Source organism: Phyllostomus discolor, chromosome 8, assembly GCF_004126475.2.
Source record: "Phyllostomus discolor isolate MPI-MPIP mPhyDis1 chromosome 8, mPhyDis1.pri.v3, whole genome shotgun sequence".
Classification (NCBI taxonomy): Eukaryota; Metazoa; Chordata; class Mammalia; order Chiroptera; family Phyllostomidae; genus Phyllostomus; species Phyllostomus discolor.
The window spans coordinates 91,061,993-91,089,164 of record NC_040910.2 but is presented as its reverse complement, the minus strand read 5'-3'; the positions used below and the strand labels follow the sequence as shown (position 1 = coordinate 91,089,164).

General features: G+C 43.3%; 1 protein-coding gene across 1 annotated transcript in view; it reads left to right on the top strand.

The window, feature by feature from the left end:
* The window catches only part of ITGB3 (integrin subunit beta 3), a 48,809-nt gene extending 35,960 nt beyond the window's left edge, over window positions 1–12,849 (top strand). The window contains exons 12-15 of the mRNA XM_028521921.2: window positions 633–733; window positions 2,778–2,897; window positions 7,491–7,657; window positions 9,192–12,849. Coding sequence (XP_028377722.1) covers window positions 633–733; window positions 2,778–2,897; window positions 7,491–7,657; window positions 9,192–9,257 — 454 coding nt within the window. The 3' untranslated portion in view covers window positions 9,258–12,849. The remainder of the gene's footprint in view (window positions 1–632; window positions 734–2,777; window positions 2,898–7,490; window positions 7,658–9,191) is intronic.
* Window positions 12,850–27,172: the final 14,323 nt, after the last annotated feature.

The following is a 27,172-nucleotide window of genomic DNA, read 5'->3' as shown; positions in this document are numbered from 1 at the left end:
TACTGATTTTAGAGAGAGGGGAAGGGAGAGAGAAAGAGAGGGAGAGAAATATCGACTGGTTGCCTTTCACATACACCCCAACTGGGGACTGAACTTGCAACCTAGACATGCCCTTGCCAGGAAATGAACCTGCAACCTTTCAGTTTACGGGAGGACACCCAACCAACTGAGCCACACTGGCCAGAGCTCTCCTTCCACTTCAAGTGGGTGAGAGTAATAGCATCTGTACAGGGCCTTCTGCTTAGAAGACACTCTCCCCCAGGCTGGTTTAATGCTCTGCTGTCACTGTCTTGAAATTATTAGTAAGTTTTGAACAAGGGACCTGATGTTTTCATTTTGCACTGGGTCCCTAATTATGTGACTGGTTGTGACTTTAAGGCTCCCGGGAGTGGCAGAGGGTTCACCCTCCTGTCACAGGCCTGGGTGGAGAAATTTCATGATGGTACCTGGAGGCATCTGCCTGCCAGGCCCTGAACTCCAGACCCGACTCTCTGGGCCCCAGGGATGTCTGACAGATGCTTCTGTTTGTGCGTTTGTCTTCTGAGATGGAGGTGTTTGAGGGTCGGAGTCAGACTGAAGCACTCTTGGGGTTGCTCCTCCCTTGCCTTAACCCCTGTGTCCTCTGTCCTTAGGGAGTGTGTGGAGTGTAAGAAGTTTGAGCGGGGAATGCTATTTGAGGAAAACACCTGCAACCGTTACTGTCGAGATGAGATCGAGTCCGTGAAGGAGCTTAGTAAGTTCAGCGTGTCTTCGTGTTGCACACGCCTGGGTTCTAAGTTTCTCTGATTTAATGCAAGAAACTGTCCAACTCTCATCTGTAAAATTGTGACCTCAGAGGCGTGTGGTGCAGTTCTGATGCTCAGTAGACACTTAGTAAAAGCTGACTTCACTGCGGGCCTCCCTGTACTTCTACTGATTTGTTCAGCAGACCTGCCCCTTTCTGCTTCCTGAAGCCCACAGACTCAGCACGATCCTGCCAATGACTTCCAGAGTGTGTATAAATCCTAACTAAATGCCCCTCAAGGAAGGGAAGAGAATGCACCCCATTGTATAGATGAAGAAACTGAGGCGCAGAGTGAGAAAGTACTTACCCATGACGGTCTTAGCCTAATAGGCTAGTAAGCATTTACCAAGAACACCCAGGCATTCGGCTTTGCTGGTTTGGAGTGGAGCCTTCGCCCTGATGGAACTGTAGCCAAAGTCATTATCCTGAAGCCTTTTTGGCTCTTGGTAGCCTCTCGTGGAATAAGACAGAGAGAAATGCAGTGGGGAGCAAAACGCTTGCCTGCAATTACTCTGGTTTGTTCTTCAACTTGACATGCAGGAGATGATCCCTGCTGCTGTCAGCACACCTGATGTGGTCCTCTGGGCCAGGCAGGCGCTGGGCGGTGCCAGGGAGATCGCCATCTCCCACGAAGGCAGGAAACACGTTTTTGGTGAGAGCTACAGAAAGACCCCGCCAGTCAGCCAGCTTCTGGTGGGCATGTTATGGAAAAGAGTCCGCTCCCTGGGCCCTTTAGCCAGTATCAGGAGTGGGGCTGGGGTGAGGGCAGAGATCTGGGGCCTGAGTCTGAAGAAACGATTTTCCCTCTGGAGGAGACCGAGCTTGCTCTGATTAGTCCAGGCTGCTCAGAGGTGAGATGTTTTTATTATCTGGACCAGGTGGATATTCCAGGTGAGTGGATAAGCATTTCCACACCCCACCCTGCCATAATAATCATAAAAATAAAAGCTTTTTTGTATGGAATTTTATTACTTGTAGAAGTTTTTAAAGTATCTTTTCATGCACATTGTCTTATCCTTCTCCCAACAACCGACTGAAGTAGAACTATAGTACCACTGTCATCTTCATTTTGAGGATGAGGAAATTGAATCTCAGGGAAGTTAAGTAACTTGCCCAAGCAAATTGGTGATGAGGTAAGATTAGAATTAAATCCTGAAATTCTTACTCTTTCCTTGGTACTGGAATAGCACTGGTTTACTAAATTAAAGGCCTAATGAGTTCAAGTTTATAGGTTGTGCTTGAGACTCAGGCTAATCCTGCTCCGTCACGTGCTGTGTGACCTCGGCACATTTGCTCAGTCTCATCGTGTGCCACCTTTACCTGCCGGTTTCATCAGTGTAGGGTATGGTCTCACTGTCAGAGCCACAGGCTCCAGGATGAGGAGGGATGAAGCCTGCAGGACACAATGGGAGAGAGGATGGCTCTGAGGAGCAACTCCGGGACAGGGGCAGAAATGGAGGGACGCGAAGGGCTGAGTGTAGAAACTACTGAAAATCACTGAGCGAGCAGAGAAAGGAAAGAGAGGGAAGGAAGCACCCACTGCTTACTGTACGTCACTTAGTTCTCCACCAGCCCTGTGAGGTGAGGGCATCGTTTTCCCTCCATAGACGAAGAAAGAGGGACTCATCAGGTCAAGTGACATCCCAAGACCACACAGCTGGTAGGTGGTAGAGTCCGACTTTGAATCGGGTTGTGCGGCACTGTTATATCATGTCCCTTCCTGAGGAAGGAATAAGAACCAGAATGGGCCTGTGAGGGACAAAGTATACCAGTCAGGGCCATTTGGAGGCAATTGCCAGCCACGACAGCCATCTCAGATCTAGACATCGTGCCTACTGTCAGGTGTAAGGGTTCCTATGTCAGTGTAAAGTTGCACACTTTCACAGAAATTCAATAAGTGGGGTTTGAGAGTGACCCATTTTCCAAGAATTGACCCATTTTTTTCCAGAAATTGACCCATTTTTTCATTCTCCCACCTTTCCCTCTCTCCCAGAGGACACTGGCAAGGATGCAGTGAATTGCACCTACAAGAATGAGGATGACTGTGTCATCAGATTCCAGTACTTTGAAGACTCCAGCGGAAAGTCTATCCTGTATGTGGTAGAAGAGCCAGGTGAGCGGACTCCGAGGGCCCCTGGCCCCGCCCCCAGGGAGAGGGAGAACCACATTAGGCAGTTGTTTCACCCATCACGCCTCTTAAATGGAACAGCCAGGTTAAGCCTGACCTTACAAGTGATGAGTTAAGGCCTGTCATCTGGGGCGGGGGGGTATATAAATACAAATATTAGCAAGAAAGTGATTTGCTAATTGAGGACACAGAAAAATGAGTAAGGAGAGGAAGACAGTAAATATGGATCCCATGAAGGGACAAAATAGATCATGGCAGTTTTTCAGGTGATAATGTTAGGAAGCAAAGAATTTAAATTCTAGGACTTTTCAGCACATGGCACCTGTTATCCTCTAAGTTCAATGGTTGCCAAGAGCGACCTGCTTACCACTGCAGAGGAAGGCCTCATGGTTGGAGGTGTTGACCCTGCCAGGTTCACCACAAAACCTGGTAAAGGGCTTGAGTCACCAAGCCCCCCTGCCGTAGGCACTGAGAATCCAGTGCTTGCCCTCCAGGCCCTCTGGGTGCGGGGGGAGCTCACATCATCCTACGCCAACCACAGGTTTGCCACCCTCCAACCCAGTAGGTTTGCTTGCTTTTCCTTACCCGCTCGTCTCCTTCCTTTCCCCTAAACAGCAGATTAAGACAGGAATGACGAGGAAATAGTTTTGAGTACTTATCCTGTATCAGGCACTGGGCCAGGTGCTGGGAATATAACAGTAAATAAGGCAGAGGTGGCCCTCACAGACTTGGGGGCGACAGTAATGTAAGTCAATAATGACCCTGCAAAGGGATAAGGGCCACGGGGTGGTGGGTGGGATGGACAAGAACTTGATAGTGAAGGAACAATCTCCCAAGGCAGAGGCTAAGTCAGCTGGTCACTTGACATTCTTGACAGCTGTAAAGAGTCCTTCATCTCATTCCTTAGGCCAGAGGCCAGCAAACTTTTCTGTAAAGGGCCAGATGTTAAATGTTTCTGGCTGTGTGAGCCAAGTGGTCTCCGTGCTGTGACTGCCCGACTCTGCCATAGTAGCAGGAAAGCAGCCATGCACACAGGTAAATGAGGAGTCTGCTGTATTTACAAAGACAGGTGGCAAGCAGCACTTGGCTTGTGGCCCAGTTTGCTGGCCCCTGCTTTACAGCAGTGGTTGTGAAACTTTTGTGTATTTCCTCATTAAAGAAAAACCCAGAGTCCTGAGCCCTGACTTGTTTATGCAAAACTTTGCCCTTGTGTTCTTTATTAATTCTCTTGGTAATCGGGCTGTTCCCCAATATGTTGAGGCGATAATGCTTTAGACACATCACTTCCCCCAGTGAGCCCTCTCAGATGTCCTCCCGCCTCCTCCAGCCTCATTCTGCTGCCGCGGTTTGGTGCTGCTGTTTGATTCTCACAGCAGCCCTGCTTCCTTGAAAGGGCCTTGACTACCCTGTTAAATTGCTTCTTCCATCACCTGCCTCCCTCAGTAGCTCATAAGCCCCGTGAACACAGGATCTGTCTGTCTTATCAATTGTTGTATCCCCATCCTTGGCTCAGTCCTCTACAAAGAAGATAATAAATGGCTTGTGAATGAATTAATAGGGCTGATTATTCCTAGGAGACAGCCAGGCTTATATACATCTTGATATCTGTTAGGAGCGTTTAGCTGCTTAGAGAAGGGCAGGGGTGAAAGTGGGCAAAGGGCTGCTACATTGATGTCACCCTGGGGTGTGTCCCCGTGAGCAGGGGAGATCATAGTGCCCTCCCCTGTGATACCGTTTATCACCTTCGCCAGAGCTCTCAGCCTTCATAGGGGAAAAGGAAGAGAAAGGAAGGGCATCGCCTTAGTTTTATTTAGTGACTCAAGGGAAAGCTGACATGGGGAAATGAGAGGGAAGTGTGGGGCTGGGTCTGTGGGGAGCAGGTGTGGATTATTTGCACGTCACTTTCTCACACTTTTCCATCCACCTGTGTTAACAGGTTTCACAGATTCTTCCGCACCTACCTTGTTGATACCTTTGCCCCTTCTCGCTTCAGAAGGGTGGTATGTTCTTGCTTTTATACTCAGCTGTTTTAAGTCATTTAGCTGCCTCGCTCTGAGTATATAGTCTTGCAGATTGTTCCATCTCTTTGCTACAATAATCCTTGCTGGTGCTCCTGCTGTGTCAGCTTACCAAAATCTTGGTCTGGGTATTCTGAAACTAGAACAAAGATGATGGTGACCTGGGGTGGTACAAATAACCTGGGGTCAGGGGTAACTTTTCTGCCTTGCTGACAGTAGGCCCCCTCCCCCACATTAGGGGATGGGACCCAGACCCACATTTCTGGTCCTGATGCCCTGGAGCCCCAAGTTCTGCCTCTCCTCTCACCCCCACCCCCACCCCGATCCATTCTCAGGGGCTCTGGCTCAGAGTAGAATGTAGCATCTGGGTTCCTGGAGTAGAGGAGGAGATTCTTTTCATTCTCTTCCCTAACTCATGTGCTGGCGGAGGCTTTCTTGGAAGGGCCAAGCCACGGCAGGGTTGTAAAGAGAGCACAGCCAAAGGGTTTGGCATTGGCTACGTGGTGTTAGCCCTGAGCTGGATACGAGTGCCTGATACAACACAGTATGTCCATGCAATATCTGGTGCATGCTTATGCCAAAAAGTTACTCATTGTTATGAACAAATTTAATTGGACTTCCTGTACTTTCGTTTGTCAAATCGGCTAACCCTGCCCAGTCTTTCCTGACACCGCTTTCCTTCCCTTTCCATGGGTCCTCATCTCTGTGAGGAGCTGGGAGGGCTCTCCAGAAACCCCCAGTCTTGTCTGCAGGAAGTCTGCCATCCATCCCTTCCGGGACAGGTGGTTAACAGATGTCCCCCAACCCCACGAAGACCTCCTGGCACTCTCTCTGTCCTCCCCACACTGACATGCAGAAATGAAGAGATTTCACTTTGGGATTTGAGGGTCCGCCCCACCTCAGTCTTCAAGAGAATTCATAATTGCTTTTCCCAGAAGAACTGGGGCCCTTCACTCCTGGGAACTCAGACGCTGGAACCTCACTGCTTCTCTCCAGGAGCTCCTTTAATTATAGACAGCTTGCAATTTGGTGGCTTGGGAAAATGCCAGCCTGGGTTTGTGGTGGTGGTTGTTTTGGGGTAGTGTGTGGTGAGCATGGGGTGTATGTTTAGAGAAGAAGGTGGGAGACAGTGTGGAAGGTGGGTGTGGCCTCCTCTGCAGACCCATCAATAGGCATATCCGCACACACTTAATTACATAACACCTGAGAAGTTACTGGAGTGAAGTCACCCACCAGACACCTGTGGTTTATGGGAAGCAGAGCTCTGCTGACCGTACTTTTCCTGGCCCTCAAGGCGTGACGCGCCTCTGTCTGTGTTGGTTGTTGACTGAGGTTGAAGAGGAAGTCGGCTCTCAATAGGGTTAGGATTTTAGATGACTAAATGTTTTGGGAAGGAACCCAAAATATTGTCTTGGTTGGCAGGCCGCCTGGTATCTAAATATGCTGAAAAGGTCATTAGGGTCCCCAGTCTGCAGGGCGATAAACATCTGAACCAGGGGACAAGCTCAAACACCTGCAGGAGCCAGGTAAATAAATTGGTGAAAACAGCCAGGTGTCACAAGAACACCAGTAATCACGGCAGCTGATGTTTGCTGAGCCCTGACTCCCTGCCAGGCACTGTTCTGAGTTCTTCAAATTCCTTAATTATTCCTCAGAGCTAGGTGTCAAAGTCAGTGCTGCTAGTTTCTCCACTTTAAAGATGGTAGAACCAGGAAACACACCCAGAAAGGTTAAATAATTTATCAAAGGTCACATGGCTAAGGAAGTGGTGAGCCTGGATTCCAACCGGGCAGGCTGGCTCCAGAGCCCGCAGTAGCACAAGCCCCGTGACAAGCCACACGCTGCTGCTGTGTGGTGGACAGCAGAGGGAGCGGTGAGGGCTCTGGCCAACGTGTCCCCCTAACACAGGCGGCTGCTGCTCGGCCCTCGCCAGTTGCTGACCTGTAGGTACCTAGGTTCCATGTTTCCAGATCTTTTGATTTTTTTTTTTTAAAGAAGAGCCCTGGCCGGAGTGGCTCAGTTGGTTGGGCATTGTTCTGCAAAGTGAAAGGTCACCGGTTCGATTCCCAGTCAGTGGCACATGCCTGGGTTGCAAGGTTGGTCCCCGTTGGGATGTGTACATCATATCAGTGTTTCTCTCCCTTTATTTTTCCCTCCTTTTTCCTCTCTCTAAAAATAAATAAATAAACTATTTAAGAAATAAAAATAAATGAATAAAAAGAACCTGAAATTTCAAGGGGAGACTCCTGATTGTTCAATGTTGCCAATACAATCAAATTTTTAATACATGCTGTGTGAATCTACATCAAGTAGACTGGATTCTGCCCTTGGGGGACAGGCTCACGACCTGATTTAAGCCACTCGGGACAGATTATTTCTGTCCTAAAAGTTGCCCCCTCTCCTTGAAAAAATTAATTGATTTTTTTATTTTTGATAAGTACTGTTTCCTTCAGAGAATTTTCTAGTATGGTATTCTTTGTCAGAAAGCTCTTATTTTTAGCCAATTGAAGTGATTCCTGCGTCAGTCACAGCCACTGTGCTCTGTGCTGTCTCCTGACAGAGTGTCCCAAGGGCCCTGACATCCTGGTGGTCCTGCTTTCAGTGATGGGGGCCATTCTACTCATCGGCCTTGCTACTCTGCTCATCTGGAAGCTCCTCATCACCATCCATGATCGGAAGGAGTTTGCGAAATTTGAGGAAGAGCGAGCCAGAGCAAAATGGGACACGGTAAGAGACTGGGCTGTGTAGCGCTGGACATTTTCTTAAGTCATTGGTTTGGAGCCTGAAGTGGACGCAGCAGATGTTCACGGCGGCCAGGTTCCACCAGTGGTTTTCCAGCTAGCCTGTGATCTGGGCGTCAGGAGTCGGTCTAGCTGTCCTGCGGTCCTTACACCTCCTGGAAACCGCCTGACCGTGGGCCGTGTCAATGAGGACTGACTGAGCACAGATAGGGCCCAACGCTCTGAACACGGTGAAGAGATGAAAAGGAAACAACCTCCAATTGAGGGAGGCGGGACACACTTGAGACTCCAACACGGAGAACATAGAATATATAACTAACATACGTTATATACCAATGAGGTTTTAGCTCGTTAAACACAAAAAGGGAAAATATAACAATGGCTAACATTTCTTGAGGAGTTACCATGTACCAGGAACTGTTCTAAATGCTCTTTGTGAATTAACTTATTTCATCCCTATAACAACCCTGTGTGATAGATAGGCCACATTATGATGCCCACCTGTAGATAAGTGAGCACGGAGAAGTGGGAGGGAGTTACGTTTCCCCTCTTTGGGTCAGCCTCTTAGAAATAATAGCAGGGTGTCATTCCATCCATGTTCTTTTTTTCTCAAACAATGACAACTTCCAAATCAGACTCCACCTTTGTGCTCCCTATGGATTATCTCGATTGAATCCAAGCAAGCATTTTTTGAGAACTTAGTATGGTCTTCATTTTACTCTATTTTCCTTTGGCTTATTTTCTACATTTCAGCTTTTTTTTCCCTGGACCTTCCAAATGGCTATTTGACTCCCTGACTGTCCAAGTTTAGGCTGTGGGTTTGTTCCCATTTGATGGTGACCCCAGGCCTTCGTACCCCAGAGTCCCAAGGAGCTGAGATGTTTCTGTTCAGACGGTGTAGAAACCCTGAACCTCTGATGCGCACGAGAATATGTTGTGTTTCTTGGAGCTACCACTGAGGACTACCAGACCTTATGGGATTTGTCACTTTTTATTAGAAAATGACCTGAGAAATCCAGCGAGGATCTCACTATTTCATGATAACACGACCGTTTGTGGGTAGTGCTGGAAGGGATGAGATGAGATCGTTTTCAGAAGTGTTTGGGCACAAGCTGTCCTCTGTGTTCCACACACCGCCTTCTACACTTCTCCTCCCTGCCCACCTCCCCAGCAGGGTCTCAGCAAAGGAAAGGGGGAGAAGAGCAGCAGGGAGAGTGTGGGAGAGAGGGAGGAAACTGTCGGTTGCAAGCCGTCTGAAGTGTGTTGGGATCACCTAAAAGGGGTGGGATGAATTTAGCCCCTTAGAAGTAGTGGCAGGTGGCCCTCCACCTTCTCCCTCTTATTTCCTGTCCATTCGTGTCTTACGAGTGACTGTGTGAATACAGTGCACACCAAGCTGTTCGTCGGTGGTGTTTCCCAGAGAAGGGTGTCTTGGGCAAATGTCTCAGAGCAAACGAAAGCCTCGAGGATGGGGTAGAATTGAAGATTCACTGTACGACCCTTTTCTGTTCTCTCCTCAGGCCAACAACCCGCTGTATAAAGAGGCCACATCCACCTTCACCAACATCACCTACCGGGGCACTTAATGACAAGCAGCTTGGCCTCAGATCACTGTCAGACTGTCCCAGCGTCTCTGCCCGGATTGTGGGCATCTCTGCTGTCGTGTTTACAGGGGGCGAGATCTGTGGGGTGGGGGTGGGGACTTGGAGTGGGGTGGGGTGGGGTGGGGAGAATGGCAGTGCATGGGAGTGTGGATCCAGGTGCATGAGTGGGCGAGAGTGCTGAGTGTGTGGGAAGGTGTCATTTAAAACTTGTGCTGCGTCCCAGATCAACGGAGCTCCTCGGCCTTTGTCCTCCAAACACCTCCTTCAGGGATTCTCCCTGCTTAACCCGAGGGTGATCTATGGGGCTGAGCAGATGTTCCTCATTACCTCAGTGAGAGCGGGCCAGCCTTCTCGGGCCATTCTCCCTGAAGGGAAGAGCGGGGCCGAGGCCACTCGTGCCAGAGAAAGGGACCTTGACTCCACCCTGAGCTGATGGTTCTTGGGCCTGACTCTCAGCTGCTGTGGTAGCAACTGCGGGGCTCTGCAGCCTTGTTGTGTGAACTGTACCTCTGCCCCCTCTCCCCTCCCTCTGGCTGAGGGAGAAATCGGGGAGAGCTGAACCATCGGAGCTGCCTGTGCCTTTTGCCATTGTCTCAGTCCAGCATGGCTCTCTCAGAAGGGGAGCCCTGGCCACCTGATTCTTGGATCTGTTGGGAGAGAGGATGTCAGGGCCACCCAGGGCTCATGCATGACCTGGGGGAATGTGCCAGGCCCCCCCCCCAGTTCAAAATGATAACCCCCTCAGACTTGCCCCCTTGGCAGCTCCACTCTAGAGGTCTGTGTGGAAGCATTTCACCCTGGGACCAGCACCACCTCTTACCTCCTACTCCCACGTTCTCACTGCTGTAGACATTCGCTGCATCCCGGGACTTGCACGACCAAAGCTTTTCCTCCCAGGGAGGGTGCTGTGGTCAGATCCAGAGGTCTGGCCCGCCCTTCAGGCCTGCTGCTCCTTGTCCAAGGCATCTCCACACACCCTACCCTGTGCTTTTGTGTGCTGCACCCATCCACAGGGCTGAGTGCATTTATCTACCTCCGGGGCGTCTTGTGAAGGAGTCATTCCCATGGGTCTCTGAGTCTGCTGGGCCTGAGCGCCAGTGGCCACACATGCTGATGGCCCAGTTATATCGGCATGTGTGGCCTGTTCTCCTGAGGGCTGGACCACCTCATTTTAACTCAGTCATTAATCTGAGAGGCCACAAGTGCAATTTTATTTTATTTTTCTCACTGGGGCACCTGAAACCACGATGAGGCTTGCTTAAATGGAAGGAACATGTATATAAGCCCACTTGTATTATATTTGTAATTTTATTTGGTGACAAGGAAGGAGAGTACAAAAAAACCACACAGACTTGGGCTGGATACAGACAGCCCCACGTGGCATCATTCATAGCAAGTCACTGTCCAGTGGCTGGATCTGAAAGGACTGCCTTATCCTGGAAGCCTGTGGGGATGGATGCATGGGCATGCTGGACCTTCCCTGAGGATCAGGGGTGGGAAAGAGCAATAGTAGCTGCTCCATTGGTGTTTACATTAACACCCATCCACCCCTCAAGAAAAAGGGAGGGTCCACAAACTCTGGTTCAATGATCAGAAAGTCCAAGTCCTGGCCTCAGTGCAGCACCTGAGGAGCCTTTAACTGTAATCAAGGCAAGTCTCTTTCTTCTCCCTGAGGCTCTGTTTTCTGTTTGAAAAATGAGGGGTTTGGACCAGCCAGTCCAGAAGGTGTCAGCATTCTAACGTACTGGGGCTTACTGCGACAGCAGACACACAGTGAAGCTTCTGTGTGATGTGGGTGTTGTTTGTTTGTTTTAGCTGGGAGATCTGAGACCCGGCTTTGGCGAGCACAGATGCCATTCCGTGTCACTTTATTCAGTGAAAAAGCCTCATTCCGTCCTGCCTCAGGGCCCCTTCTCCAACTTTGGTAGCAGATACATCTCCCGATGTAGCCCTTGAGCTCCACTTAATTCCTATTTCTTAGTTCGCTTTGCACACATCTGCATCCACGTGTTAGGGAAGAAGAATCCACAAGAAGTAGCTGAAGTGTGTGTTCTCCATCCAGGTGTAAACCTTGAGAATGAGCCTTGGAATTGGGGGTGGGGCAAATGACCACGCCCTGTCTCACCAGTGGGTTACCCTTTACTGTTGGGCATGGTAAGGTAGCAGAGGGATAAGTGAGGAGGGGAGGGATGATAAGGAATCCAAGAAGTTTGGAAACAAATTATGACCTTCAGCTACAGAGGCAAGAGTCCATTAGAGAAGAGGTTGGACATTTTCTGTAGATAAGATGACTTACATAAAGGAACTCTATCAAAGGAGAGAGAATATGTATCCAATGGATTAAAGAATCTTGTGTGAGCTTCTGCAACAAGGCTCATAGGCCTCGGGGACCAGCACTGTTTGTCTATATGTGGGGAGAGCATGTAGCTTGTCCAGGAGACAGCAAATGGCAGCGAGTTATGGCATCATGAAGAGTGAGCATCTGAATAGCATTTTGGCGTCAGACAACACAGTGCAAAGAGGTTATTTGTGCTCCGCTCTTTTGGTGATATTTCATGTTCAATCTCAGGGCCTGTGGACAGTAATGGGAAACACTGAACATGCCTGACACGTTGTCACACAAGCAGTTGGTTCTTTACCATTCAGATATTCCTAGGATATATCAGATATAGCCGCCCATGATTTCAAGATACTCCTGTTCGGTGAGCATTCCTGGTCGGAATGACTTAAGTGTTTTCCTAATCACCTCCTCTGTGTGAGTTGGGCAACCATGAATTAAACGTGTTTTCCAGAAAGAAGTGGCCTAAGGCTGCCCAGAGCTTCCTGTGTTGTTATTTCTGTTTTCTTTGGGTGAAAATAACAATTATTTTAGGACAAGCATGTTTCCAAATGTAACAGCGTGATGATTATTACCACAACTAAAGTTAGCTTCAGAACCTAGAACTTTTCTTTAGATTTTAACAATATTTTCAAAATGAGTAAGTTATTACTATTCTAAGAGTTAGAGTTCATTTGTTTTCTAATTGGGGATTTTTAGGAACTTGTGGAGCCTCAACAGAACAGGCTGTCGATTTCGTCTAGGTTCTATTTATAGGAAGCACAAATTGGTAGAATACCGGCTTGATGGCAAACTATTTACAGGACCATTCAAACGCCTGACTTTTATTGAAGGCATTGGGTCTCAAAATGTGGTCCCAGGACCCACAGCATCAGTATCACCCGGGAACTTGTTAGGAGTGAAAATTCTCAGGCCTTCCCAACCTGCTGAGTCAGAAACTCTGGGAGCGGGCCCACATTTTGTGTTTTAATAGGCCCTGCTGGTGGATCTGTTGCACGCTCAAGTTTGAGAATCACTGATTTAAGGATTCATGTATCTGTCCTTCTGGCCTAGAAAGAAGCTCCCAGGAAGTCATCTCAGTTACTCAAAGATTACGAACATACCTTGGCTGATAGATTAAGAAAACCAAATACTCACAAAATGGAAATCTACTTTCGATTCATTTTCCAAGTCAAGTGATCAGAGGCTCTTGGGTTCCCTCACAGCCACCAATTCCCATGAAAAACTAAAAGAAGTCCTAGATCAGAATCACAGGAGGAAAAAATCCGCTGACAGGATACTTGGCAGGCAGCTGAGAAAACCTATGTGTATCAAGTTGAAGCAGGAACGTACTCTGACGGCACGGCACGCATTCACAGGAGGCGGGACTGGAATCTTAATCACTAACATTGTCCCCCTGTAGGATGCCAGAATAGGACTTTAGAATATGTAACTTTCTGCTTTGCATTTTAAAATACATTGAGCGCTGGCAGTGTGGGATTGAAGTGCTTTAGAGAACGCCCAGAACATAATCATTGCCTTGGAGTCTGACGTTCCTCACTCATACAGGTTTTTTTGAACACAATACAGTGCATGACATCATAAAAAGATTGTGTGAACCCAGACTGAGTCCTTTTATGGTGAAATTTTGTAAGACCAACTGTTTTATTTACCTCATGCTAACTGATGACTAAATGTCTGGGTGAAGATGGAAGACCGTATGTGAAAACAAAATGCAAAGCTCTATGTCAGATCACACTTGTAACCCCTTAACTCTTGGCCTCTGTCATCTGAACTCTAGAATATCAGCCACTAATAACCACTGGGATCAACTGCAAGCAGGTTGCCTTAGAACTTTGGTGCACTCATTTTTCATACTGATGTAAGGAAAAAAATATCAAATAAGCCATTTAGTACTTGTTGAGAAATAATTTCTATTTGGTTTTGTAATATATTTCTGGAAATGTGTATCCCTGATTTTTGTTTATTTTGACTAAAGCACACAAGGAGGCCATTTTAAAGGCTTGTGTTCAAGGTTAACCATATTGATAAATAAAAATTTAAAAATCCACTGAATGAGGCTGCCCAAGAATGGTTTCTGTGTGAAAGGAAAATTACAGGTCAAGAAACAAGATTGCATTCCATGAAGCTTCTGTCATAATGCTCTCTCTCCAACCTCATACACAGAGGAAACATTTTTATCAGTTGTGTATTTCGGACAGGACACCAAAGAATGCACACAGAATGTAAGTATCCAGAAAGCAACACTTAAGATAGTTAAGAGCCTTTAGGTAAAAAACCTCCATTGTAGATTATTCTTGATCAGTGTCCCTGAAAAGAACTTTGTAAGGTTTTCCCATGACTCATACACAATTGGCATGGTTCGTTGGAGAGGTCAGAGTGATGGGTGTGTAAATATCATTTGGTGGTCAATGGAAATACTTTGCTAAGAAAGGAAAAATGTTGATGGATGCTGGACTTTGCTTTTCCTGACCCTTAGCATCACCCATTGTGACAGAGATTGCTGATTATGTCCTCACATCTGTTTTCCCCTTCTCACATGGTACTAAAACTCCTTGGACTGGGTGGAGATGGGCAAAGGGAGAAAAATGGGGACATCTGTAATAGTGTAAACATTAAAAAAAAACTCCTAATTTTTAGCGGGGTACATGGCTGCCTAGAATAAATACTGTTTCCTAGCCTCTCTTGCAGCTAGGTGTGCCATGCCATCTCATAGACAGGGAAATGTCAATGAAAGAAGTGCATACAACTTCCAGTAAGTGCCACTTAAGAAGGGCACATGCCTCCCCTCCCCATCCTTCCCGCAGGCTGGAATGTAGAGACAATAGCAGGAATTTAAGCAGACATCATGGATCAAGCAAGATGTGACCTAGGAGATAATATTCATTATTGATTGCCACATAAAAAATAACCCCACAATTTAGCCACTTACAACACCAAACATTATCTTGCAGTTTCTGTGGTCAGGAATTCAGGAATGGCTTAGCTGGATGGTTCTGGCTCTGAGCCTTTCATGAGATTGTATTCAAGATGTTGGTCAGGGCTGCAGTCAGCTGAAGGCTCAAAGGGGCTGGAGGACCCTCTTCCAAGATGGTTTACTGACATGGCCATTGGAAGGACGCCTCAGTTCCATTTGGCTGTTGGCAATATGCTTAGCTCTTTACCACTTGGACATGTCCGTAGGACTCCTTGAGTGTCCACATGGCATATCACTTGACTTCTTCCCAAGAAAGTAATCCCAGAGAGAGTAGGCAGGGAACTGCAACATTTTTTATTACTTAGTTTTTTGCTCCATCATCATTTCTGCCACACTCCGTATTTTATATATCTATATCTATCTATCTATATATATATATATATCACCAAATCCAGCCTATATTTAAGGGGAGGGGTCTAGATGCTGCTTCTCAAAGGGAGGGGCATTGTGGTAAACTGAATCATTGCCTATGCTTCCTCCCCTCCTCTCCCCTCCCCGCCAATGATACCCACACCCTCAGAACCGGTGAATATGTTACCTTACGTGGAATAAAGACAGGACTTTGCTGATGTAATTAGAATCTTGAGATAGGAAAATGATCTTGGATCATCTGGGCAGGCTCAGTGTGATCATAGGGCTGCTTAGAAGAGGAAGGCAAGAGGATCAGAGGGAGGGTAGCAAATGTATTGATGGAAGCAGGTCAGAGTGAGGTGGCCGAGTCAGGGAAGGCATGCAGCCTCTGAAGCTGGGAAGGATAAGGAGTAGATTTCCCCCTAGAGCCTCCAGGAGGGATGCAGCCTTTGACGGTAGCCCTGTAAGACCTATTTTGGACTTCTGACCTCCAGAAATGTAAGGTAATCAATTTTGTTTATGTCACTAAGTCTGTGGTAATTTATTGACAGTAGCAGTAGGGAACTAATGCAAACAGCAAAGAATTTGTGAACATTTTTAAACTGCTTCAGTCCACCCTCTGGCCACAAGTTTTTTATGATATCAAAATATACCCCCCCTTTCCAAGGCCCCAAAGTCTTATCCTATTATAGTGTCAGCTCAAAGTTTGGAGTTTTATCCTACAAATACGTCCAGGGTCAGATGAGTCTTCTAGGATGTAGTTCTTTATATAGCTACTTGAGTATAGATCCTCTCAATCTGAAGTCCTGTGAACTAAAGAAAAAAGCCATACGTTCCCTTCCTAAAACAACCACCGACCGTGAAGTGGTGGAGGGGCAGGAAGGATAACCACCACAGGCGTTTTTGTCCCGACAGGCAGAAAACAGGGGGTGCACAGAAGTCCCTGGCCCAGAGTAATTCTGAAATTCACTTGGGCACAGCTTTGCAATTACACATTTAAGGCCTGATAATAATTCCCCAGGGCTTTTGGTTCTACCCTTTAGGCACTTGGTTTCACAAAGTCACCCTTTTTTTCCATGAAGGATAGCACGTGTCTGCACCTAAATGGTTTTCTTAGCTGGCTTCCTGCTTATAGAACTTGAGGATCCAAAGGCCTCTTTCTGTTTTGTACTCTGTCCCTTTCAGACCAAGCTGGCAATGTTTCTAACAATACAGTGCTCTTTAAAAGATTGTGAACCTCCTGTGAATCTTACTGGATTTCATTCCATAAGATAAAAATCATATCCATAAATATCTTTGAGATAAATCTTTCTCTACCTTGGGCTTCTGCTGAAGGACTGGGGTTTAAGCTTTTTAGAAGCCTTGTTGTTTAAATGAGAGTATTCGAGAAACCCAACCTTTAAAAAACGGTATTTAGAGAGTCTTTTGTCTGACTAAACACTACACTACTCTGACGTACCACCCTTACAGCATTGTCAAAATGAAAGACTGCGGATCAGTAAAATAGCCGTGGTTCTAAGATCAGCCCAGGAGTGTACCTCTGAACCTCTGGAATGTGGGAGTGAAAAAAAAAATTCTGTCTGCTTAAGTTACTATTTTTTAGAGATTTTCTGTGATTGGTAAAACAATCTAATCCTAACTAATATACCCCTGGTGCTATTGGGAGTCTGTAAAAGTGACTAACTAAACTTACCAATAGATTCAGTGCTGGAAAGATACAAGTGTTCAAGATTTGTTAATCACCCACAACCTGTTGATCAGCATACAGACTGAACCCATTACAACTCTTACACATTAGAAATTGATATTTTCTGAATAGTGGAAAATGGACTGAGTTCATTAATAGAGGTGACTGTAAATAGGGTAGGGGGTGGAGCCTCTGTATTGTTATTTCATAGTGGCTGCACCATCTCGAATTTCCACCAACAGTGTGTGAGTGTTCTAGTTTCTTCACATCCTCGCTGATGCTTGTTGTCTTTTTTTTTATAGCCATACTAATAGGTATGAAGTATAGCTTATCGTGGTTTTTGATTTGCAATTCCTTGATAATTAGTAATGATCATGTTTTTATATACCTGTTGGCCACTTGTATGTCTTCTTTGGAGAAATCTATTCAACTCTGTATTCGTTTTAAAAATAGGGTTATTAAGCGGTTCTTCTACTATTGAGTTGTATAAGTTCCTTATATTTTTTAGATTAATTAGCTCCTTATCAGATATATGGTTTGCAAATATTTTCCCCATTTCATCGGTTGCCTTTTTGTTGTGCTGGTGGTTTCCTTTGCTGTTCAGAAGTTTTCCTGCAGTCCCACTTGAGTATTTGGGTCTTGGTTGCCTGTGCTTTTGGTGTCATGGCCATGAAATCATTGTCAAGACTGATGTCATGAAGCTTTCCCTTTATGTTCTCCATTTGGAATTGATCTTTGTGTATTGTGGAAGATAAGGGTCCAATTTAATTCTTTTGCATGTGAAATCCAGTTTTCCCAACATCATTGCTGCTATGGAGAAACAGTCTACTAGGGAATTACAATTCTTAGAGAACTAAATGGGGGAAATTATGTAACATTTTTGTTTGTATGTACTTTTAGTTTTGGTATCATCACTGCAATTAAATTGGCACTTCCTTGCATACAGAGACTACAGCAAAGTAGAATAATATATGTTTTATTCTAATTTTGTAATATTGATTTTCAGTATTATTAAAGATTCTGGTAATGCTTTTATATATAAGATTTCTGAAGTTTTAAGTGTTTTTTAATTTAGTGTTAGAATTAAAATTTATCTTATTATTTGACTTATGTTTGAATACTTATTAGTATACTGCTTTATTTTCAATGTTGATTGATGTCATTAAAGCCATTGATAAAATTAAAGATAAAAATAGTGATTATGAGGATCTGAATACTTGTCTTCAAAATTTTGGAGTTTTCCTTTATAAAGAAGCCAGAATTTGAGAAGATCACAGAGTTGGCTGAAGCTCCTGATAAGTGATATATTTTCATGAAAACTGGGTTGACACATCTAAAAAGAAGGTGAGTTTTCTTTCAGAATAAGAAAAGAAGGTGAATTTTCCTCAGAATAATAACTTTATTTTTATTTTTATTACCAAAAAAGCCCATTAAAATTAAGCCAATACATAAAAGTGTGAAAATACTCAAAAGTACAACAAAATTCCATGATCCAGAAATAACCAGCATTAATAGTCTTTTCAGACATATATTCCTAGTTAAAAGTACAAATAAGAAAGTAGCCCTGGCTGGCATAGCTCAGTGGATTGAGCGCGGGCTGGGAACCAAAGTGTCCCAGGTTTGATTCCCAGCCAGGGTACATTCCTGGGTTGCAGGTCATAACCCCCAGCAACCGCACATTGATGTTTCTCTCTCTCTCTCTCTCTCTCTCCCTCCCTCCCTCCCTTCCCTCTCTAAAAAAAAAAAAAAAAAAAAGTAGAGCTTGTAATATCGCCCTCTGACAAGGTAGAAGTTAGGACAAAAGGCATTAAAAGGGCCCAAGGAGGACTCTTACTAATGCCAAAGACGACAATTCAATAGAAAGGTGCTCGTTTTGAGTATCTGCACTCTTAGAGCTGAGTAGCAACTTTCCTAAAGGGGAGGGAAAAAGTGAGGTAGACCGGTGGGTGGGGTTGGACAAAATAAGAATGGCAATGAATTGATAAATATTTGCAGCTTGGGAAGCATACATGAGTCTTTATTACAATATGCTTTGTAGTCTGCCTATATTTAAAATTTTCCAAATAAAAAGTCAAAAGGGAATAGGAATAAATCTAAGTTACATAAGACCCATGTGAAGAAAATGATAAGATTTCATTAAAGGACATTAAAAATACCTAAATTAGTGAGGATATAACTCACATCCATGGACTCAGAGACCCCAGGACTGTTAATTCTCTTAATTTATTTATCCAAAGCTTCTCTGATAAAACCCTGACTTTTTTTGATGATCCAATTCTGATATTTATATGCATGAACAAAAGCCAAGAATAGCTAAAACACTCTGGAAGAAGAAAAACGTGTGTGTGCATGTATGTGTTTATGTGTGAGGTGTTGGGGGGAACTTGGTCTCCCAGATATCAACACTGATTATAAAGCTGTAGTGATTAAAGCAGGGTGAGAATGGCACAGGAAGAGATTATTTGACTGATAAGACAAGATAAGGAAGTTCTAAACATATTCATACATATGTATGGGGACATGTACAATAAGGGGGCAGATCTCAGGGGAAAAGAAGCAATATTTAATAGATGGTATAGGAATAATTAATTATTCAAATTTAAAAATGGAATTGCAACTGGATTTCAACTGTATATAGCATTCAGTAATGATTCCACATGTGAAGAGTAAAAGTTTTAGGGGGGAAAAAAAAGATGAAAAAAATTTCTGATTTAGAGTTTGGAGGGATTTTTTTTTAAAGATACAAAATCCTTGACCAGAGAAGATTGATAAGTTTGACTACATTACGTTTAAGAACTTCTCTTTATTGAAAGGTAATACAAATAGAATGAAAATACAACCAATACAGAGTGAAGCTTATTTGGTTTATTCCAGTGAATACACAAGGACACCCCTATATGTTAACATCCCAACAGAAAAGTGGCTAAATTACAAGAATATCCATTCCACATGAAGAAACACAAGTTGCTAATAATTATACAAAAAGATTCTCAACATCATTAATAATCGAGGAAATGCAAAATTTAGGTCAACGCCCACCAAATAAGCAAAAATGAAGAAGTCTGGTATAATCCCAGTATTAATAAATATGGCGAAAGTAGTAAAAACCACTTTGAAAAACATTACGTGGTATTTCTTAGAGGTTTCATGCCCAGTGGCTTAGATAGAGACCCACCCTTCACTCTAAACCCCAGAGAACCCCTGGCCCTCAGGCGAGCACAAGGAGACAGCTCAGGGCAGCGCTGGCCTTCACAACAGGAATGCCCAACTGACAGACAAAGCAAACCAAAGTGAAAATCCCCAAACAACAGGGTCAGCGACCAGATGTAGAAGTAAATTTTTGTACATACTATTGTTGTATAATAAAACACTAGCAGTGAAAGTGAATTACAGCAATATACTATTTGGATGATTCTTAGACACTATAATATTGACTGGAAAAGCAAGTCTCAGATTGCTACAGCATAACAATTTTACAGAGTTTGAAAAAATTAAGGAGTAGTTTGTTTACATTGTTTAAAATTATGTATAAAAAGCAAGAGATTGATAAATTTAAAAAAATTCAGCAGTGTGCTTTTTGTGGAGGAAGCAGTGGAATGAATCGGAAAAGCACAGATATAACAGTTTTAAAGATGGTTTTCGACTGGGTGGTGGGTTCATAGTGGTTTGATTTGTTACCCTGCATCATAACTAATACAGTTTGCAAGTATTCTTTCTGTCTTTCAAATATACATGATCACAAATAAGGAAATTTATTGTTTTAGAAAGTCATAATTCCTGGTAGGGAATGTAAATCTTCACTAACTCTAACATTCCCGTGGAATGTTTCAAGGTCTCTCCCTTTTTTTTAAGTTTCCAAATATCCGGCCAAGAATACAAAGTGACTTGGTGCTCCTTGAAGTAAACTGCTCACAGCCTCTTGGGAACAGGGAACAGGCTGTGCTTTATATTGTGTGGTGCCTTAGATTTTTTTTTCTCAGTGAGGTAAGCAAAGGGCTAGGTTGTCAAAAACTCATCATATCTATAGAAAACCTTTATTTGTAGTTTTAGAAAATTTTTAGAAATGTTTTAAATCCATTCTAACATGGGATATTATGAGAAATTATATATAATAAAGAAAAGACATTTTTCTAGGTATGAAATGACTATTAAAGTGTTCAGCGGTTTCAATAGATGCCGGTGTGAATGGCAGCCTGAAGCCTGATGTGGAAGACAGTAGGGGCCAAGAGCTTGCTTCTAAGGTCTGATCTTGCGTTTCCTTTTGTGACTTTAGGGCAAAAATCACTGATTCCATGTACAAGTGTGTGTGTGGGGGGTGGTTATGTAAAGTAACACACTAATTCTCCACCTACATATCCTACTGAGTTGTTAAAAGGCTAGGACAAGATAATGCAAGTTAAAAATTTAAAATGTTGTATACTTGTTAGTAGAACTTTGACTAATTTTCTTGATGTTTTTCAGTGTTTACTTTTTGCCTGTAAAGTTGAATTGCTCCCCTCGCCATTCCCACATATTTTTAGTGGTAAGCGTTAGGTGATGAATATAATTGTTATCTCCTTGAATATATTTCCAGTATTTTTATAATTATTTAATATTTGAAGATACTGAAGAAAATGTTTTTTTAGGCACCAAAAAATGAATTTTGTAATAGAACAACAAAATTCACTAAAAAAGTGAATTTTAAAGAATTCATACATACTATGATGAGCAACATGGAACACTTCTCTGAAAAATTAAATATGTAAGAATACCATATCTTGTGCTTTCTTTTTTTATACTTTATTTTTATTGTTGATGCTTTTGCTGCCCATCTTCCCCCTCTTTGCCCATCTTCCCCTCGCCTCCCCCCCACCCCCGTCCCTCTGGCCATCACCACACTATTGTCTGCCTGTGGGCTATGCATCCATGTTTTTCTGGCAAATCCCTTCACCTTCTTTCATGCAGTGCCCCCTCCCCTCTCCTCTCCCGTGCTTTCTGCAGGCACATGGTCTGCCAGGTTTTGGAAGAGTGTGATGTAATGAAAGAGCTAGTCATCCTTCAGGTCATCAGGCACACGTGTGCCTGGCTTACTGCTGATATGCTTGGCCTTAATCTTCTCCATTACTGATCCCTGAGAGCCTAGAACAATTTTCACATGCAAATGTGTTGAAAGCTATCGTAACCTTATTCCTTATCTTCATTACAGAGAGGTAGAACCATGTATATGAAATTCATTTTTGGTGAAGATTTAAAACATCTTCCCACTCTGAGGAAGTGATGCCATCTAGTGACTAAACCTAAGTATGACTATGAAGGATTTCTGGTTTCAGCAGTTCGTATTTTTTGCCCACTTCCAATTTACGCAGTAACATTTATTGCCCGTGCTGTATCTCCAATTGGGGATTATGATGCAGGATGATGATTAACATTATTCACTCTTAAACATCAGCACTCATGTTCTTATTTTTATAACAATTATGTAAACCATGCCCTTCTTTCCTAAGGACCAAGAGGCAAAATTAAAAAAGGGGAACCTTATGGCGGATGTGGGAATTAGATTCAAGGATGAGGAACTGGAGGAACTGAAAATGACCCAAGTGCCGGCTGATGATGAGTGTTACACAGACGTTTCTATCCCCTGCAGGGAAACACTGAGTCCTTCCAGTGCAACTGCTGAAAGTGGCCTTTTTAGTACCATAATGAAGAAAAGTCAATATAAAGACTTAGTCCTGACTCATGAAGAAATAGTGTCTCCAAAAATGCTTTTAAAAAATATTGTATTGTTTGTTTGTTTTTATTTTAGAGAGAGGGTAAGGGAGGGAGAAAGAGAGGGAGAGAAACATCAATGTACCAAGAGATAACATTTATCTGTTGCCTCTCCCACACCCCAACTGGGGACCTGGCCCACAATCTCCCATGCCCCAGGACCTGGGGACCTTACTTCTGACTGGGTTGAGATGAATAAAATTTTTGGAAAGCATAGTGATGAGAAGCAAATTCCAAGCAAATATTTTTAAAATAAATTAAAAATTAAAAACTAATTTATAGAAAAAATTAAATTGTCCTTTTTTATTGAATTTATTGGGGTGACATTGGTTAATAAAAGTATATAGGTTTCAGGTGTACAATTCTGTAATGTATCATCTGTATATTGCATTGTGAAAATTGAATTTTCAAGTAGGATAAAGAGGAAGAGTAAAAGTGAAACCATATCCCTACATGTAGCTTAATTTGCTATGGATTTTGCAATAATCCACCAGTCAGTTCCTAACCCATGATGTCCTTCATTCTTTGTAGCCACCTCTGGTTCCCTGAACCAGAATTAAAGACAGAGGATTTTTTTCTGACCTTCCTGTTAATTCTGGGTATATAAAGGCAATAGGATATATAAGCACAGACAGTGTTTTTCATCCTTTGTAGATAGTTTATAATGTTTCTGCAATTTATTTCTCACCTTTTCTGAGGAGAGGTGATTGATAGCCAGGATTTAGACAGCTCTCCAGCAAGTGAGGCGATTGAGCTCACAAAAGAAATGAAGGAGCTGATGCCTTGCTTGACACTTAATGGTGAGGTTGTTTTAACATTCTGTCGTCTTCCTAGAAATGTATCTTTGTGATCTTCTATATAAAATCCTCAGAATGACCTTTATCTTTGTATCACCTAGATCAGTGCTTCTCAAACTTGAATATGCATATGAACCCCCTGGGCATCTTGTTGCAAGCAGACTGTGAGATTCGGGTCTGGGGTGGAGCCTGAGAGATTCTGCATGTCTAACAAGCTCCCAAATGATACCAATGCTTCTGGTCTGTGGACCACCCTTTGCCTGTCAAGGACCTAAAAGGTGAAAAAAATGTTACATTAAGATGGTGTCTGGCCTTTCATTTCTAAAGTCACAAGGACAACCAACATGTTAATTTGTGCCTGAGGGCAGGAGTCCAGCCCCCAAATAACATCCATGTTGTTGTATGTATTAGTATTTCATTTTAATAGACAAATAATCTCCTCTTGTATGGATATACCACATTTTGTTTCATTCATCAGCTGATGGTCATTTGGATTGTTTCCACCTTTTGGCTATTATGAATAATGTTGCTATAAATATTTGTGTGCAACTTTTTGAGTGGACATATACCTCATTTCTCTTTGGTATATACCTAGGAGTAGAATTGCTGGGTCATAGGGTCATAGATAACTCTACATGTAACCACTTGGGGAACTGCCAGACTGTTTTCCAAATTAGCTGCACTGTATTCCTTCCCCACCAGCAACGTATAAAGGTTCTGATTTTTCTACATCCTTGTCAACACTTGTTACTGACTTTTTGATTCTAGCCTTCCCAGTGGGTAGAATCAACACTCTTGTTTTTGAGATTTACCCACATTTCTGTAAATCAATCTAATTCTGGTTCTGCATAATATCACTTCAGTACAATTACGAGAATTTACCACTGCCAAAGTGGCCACCATTTCATTTTCTTGTTCTACTGCTACTTCTAACTATATAGTTTTACCTTTCATATCTAGGTCTTTAATCCGTCTGTAACAACCTCTGCATCTGATAAGAATCCACCTTGTTTTTCTGCACATACCAAACAACTTTCACAAACCAATATATTTGTGGTACTACCAGGTATGAAGGAAACCCAGCACTTCTCTAATATCTAGAGACTCAGGGGTAAGTTACAGGGAATGTATATTTCTTCTATTCACCAATGGTTCAGATTTTCTACTTTGAATTCTCAGTATCTGCTTTGCATCCCTTCAATTACGCTGCTGTCATTTCGTACTGTTATCCCACTGACATTGCCTCATTCCCCCATTTTCCAGCTCAAGGAGGAGTGGGTGCTTATTTTGCTGAAACTGCTTTGCTGAAACTGACACCATTCCTACTGTAGGGGAATCTTCATTTTTGTTTCTATTCCTCAGGTTCCAGCCTCCCATTTTGTTGTTGGGAAGGAATAAATGTTAGAGATACATATGTGCAGAGTTCTGAAGTGAGGGCGGGAGGATATTTGGAAATCACATATCTGATTAGGGGTTTGAATCCAGAATACACAAAGAACTCCTATAACTCAATAACAACAGCAACAAAACTATTAAAAAGTGGGCAAAAGACATGACTAGACATTTTTCCACAGGAGATATACAAATAGCCAATAAACACATGAAAAGATGCTCAACATCATCATTAATCATTAGGGAAATGCCAATCCAAACCACACAGGTATCATCTCAAGCCAGCAGGGTGGCTACTATAAGAACAAGAAACAAGTATTGTGAAGGTGTGGAGAAATGAAAACCCATGGGTAGTGTTGGTGGCCACTATGAAAAACAATATTTCTTCAAAAATTAAAAATAGAATTACCATGTGCTCCAGCAATTCCACTTCTGAGTATACATCCAAAAAACTAAAGCAGAGAACAAAGAGACATTTGCACTCCAGTGTATCAGCAGCATTATTCATTATTCATGGTAGCTAAAAGGTGGAAGCAACCCAGGTGTCCATCGACAGATAAATGGATGCATAAAATGCAGTCCATATAATGGAATATTAAAAGGAAGGAAATTCTGACACATGCTCTAACATGGATGTACCCTGAGGATATTATTACTAATTTAAATAAGCCAGTCACAAAAATACAAATACCGTATGAGTCCACTTATATGACGTTTCTAGGGCAGTCAAATTCATAGAGACAGAAAGTTTAATGGTGGTAGCCAGGCAGGGAATGTGGAAATGAGGAGCTATTGTTTAATGAGCACAGAGCTTCATTTGTGCAAGATGAAAAGGTTCTGGAGATTGCTTGCACGATAATGTAACTACTTAACAATACTGAACTGTACACTTAAAATGGTTAAGATAGTAAATTTTATGTTACGTGTATTTTACCACAATCTTCAAAATTGATGTTAATAATAAAGGTCTAGTTCTCAGCACCCCCATCCAATAGGAACTGCCATTATGCCCATTTTAAATCTTAGTAGACCCAAACATATCAGGCCTTTATTAAATATTTATTTAATTAACTTATAAGTTAAACCTTCCCTTTCTTCCCTGTGTATCCATGGCCAGAATGGGAGGCAACGTACCAAGTCTGGAAAGACGAGGGAGGAGTGGATTTATGCTCATAGTAATCAACGCCCCAGAGCAGGAATAAGAAATCTCTAGAACTGAGCTACTGAGCGAAGCCTGAAACAATGGTGGGGCTCAGGCTGAGCCTCAGGTACCGGAGATATCTGTGCTTAGCCGTCGTGAAGACTAAAGACACCCCGAATTCCTGTGCTAGGGGGTTTATAATACATGAGACGTGTTTGATCTTGAATATTAATGTTTCTGATTAAAACAGTCATAATCCTTTCTTTAACTGCTCTTTTTAAATCACTCCAATAATACTATACACTACTAAAAGTCTGGGGGTTTTTTGTCCCTCTTCCTAGGCTTAAACAATTAATAGATTTTTTAAAAGATGTTATTTATTTATTTTTAGACAGAGGGGAAGGGTGGGAGAGAGGGAGGGAAACATCCATGTGTGGTTGCCTCTCACCTGTCCCCCACTGGGGACCCGGCCTGCAACCCAGGCATGTGCCCTGAGTGGGAATCGAACCAGTGACCCTTTGGTTCACAGGCCAGCGCTCAATCCACTGAGCCACACCAGCCAAGGCTAATGGATTGTTCTTAATCACCATTCAATCAAGGCAGTGAGGCAAAATTTTTTGTTGGAACAACTTTCAGTTCACTAATGTTTAACGTGAAAGTATATTAATACAGTATTAAAAACATTTTCGCCTTCCCTGAAATTCCTACAGTGTCAAATGTTCTGATTCTATAATCCATACACATACCTCCAGGACTCTGAATGAGACACATTGGAAACACAGGTGCTCGACAGCTAGCAGGAGCTTGCGGGTCATTCTCACCCTGGGCCTGAGCCTGAGAAGTGAATGAGGTCACAGTTGCATGACGGAACAAACCCTTTATGGGATTCTTGATCTGACTGAAGCCCAGAAGTTGGAAGTAGCATGACCTAAAAGTAGGTAAATCTCCAAATTTCATGAGAATCTACACCGAGTCCTTTTTCAAAAACCCATCATCTCTATGAGAGATTGAAGGTAGTGTTTTAAAGTAATGATAATTTTGAGCCATGAGGATGACTTCCCAGCACCTTTCAAGTGCCTAAATTGTAGAGCCTCTCCGGAGTTCCCAGCTCTGTGGTAGGTTTCCAGATTTCCAGCACATGTCCTTGAGTTGTGTAGAAACAGCTGCTTTCTGGGCTCTGAGATAAAGACCTGGGAAAACAGACTGAACTCTAACCAAACATTCAGAGACTACTTCTTCACGGTTTAATAGTATATGACTATTTAATATTCCTAAGTCAGCAACCCAGATTTCGTCTCAGTGAACCACTTAATACATTCTACATTTTGAAAAGATCATTGGAGAAATAAAACCAACAATAAAAGTGAGAGGTCCTATCAACCCAGCTTCTGGTCCTTAGGCTCTAATTCTCTAACTCTGCAGAAGTGGAAAGGGGGGACTAGGGAGGCCACAGTGGCTGAGTCCAGGCA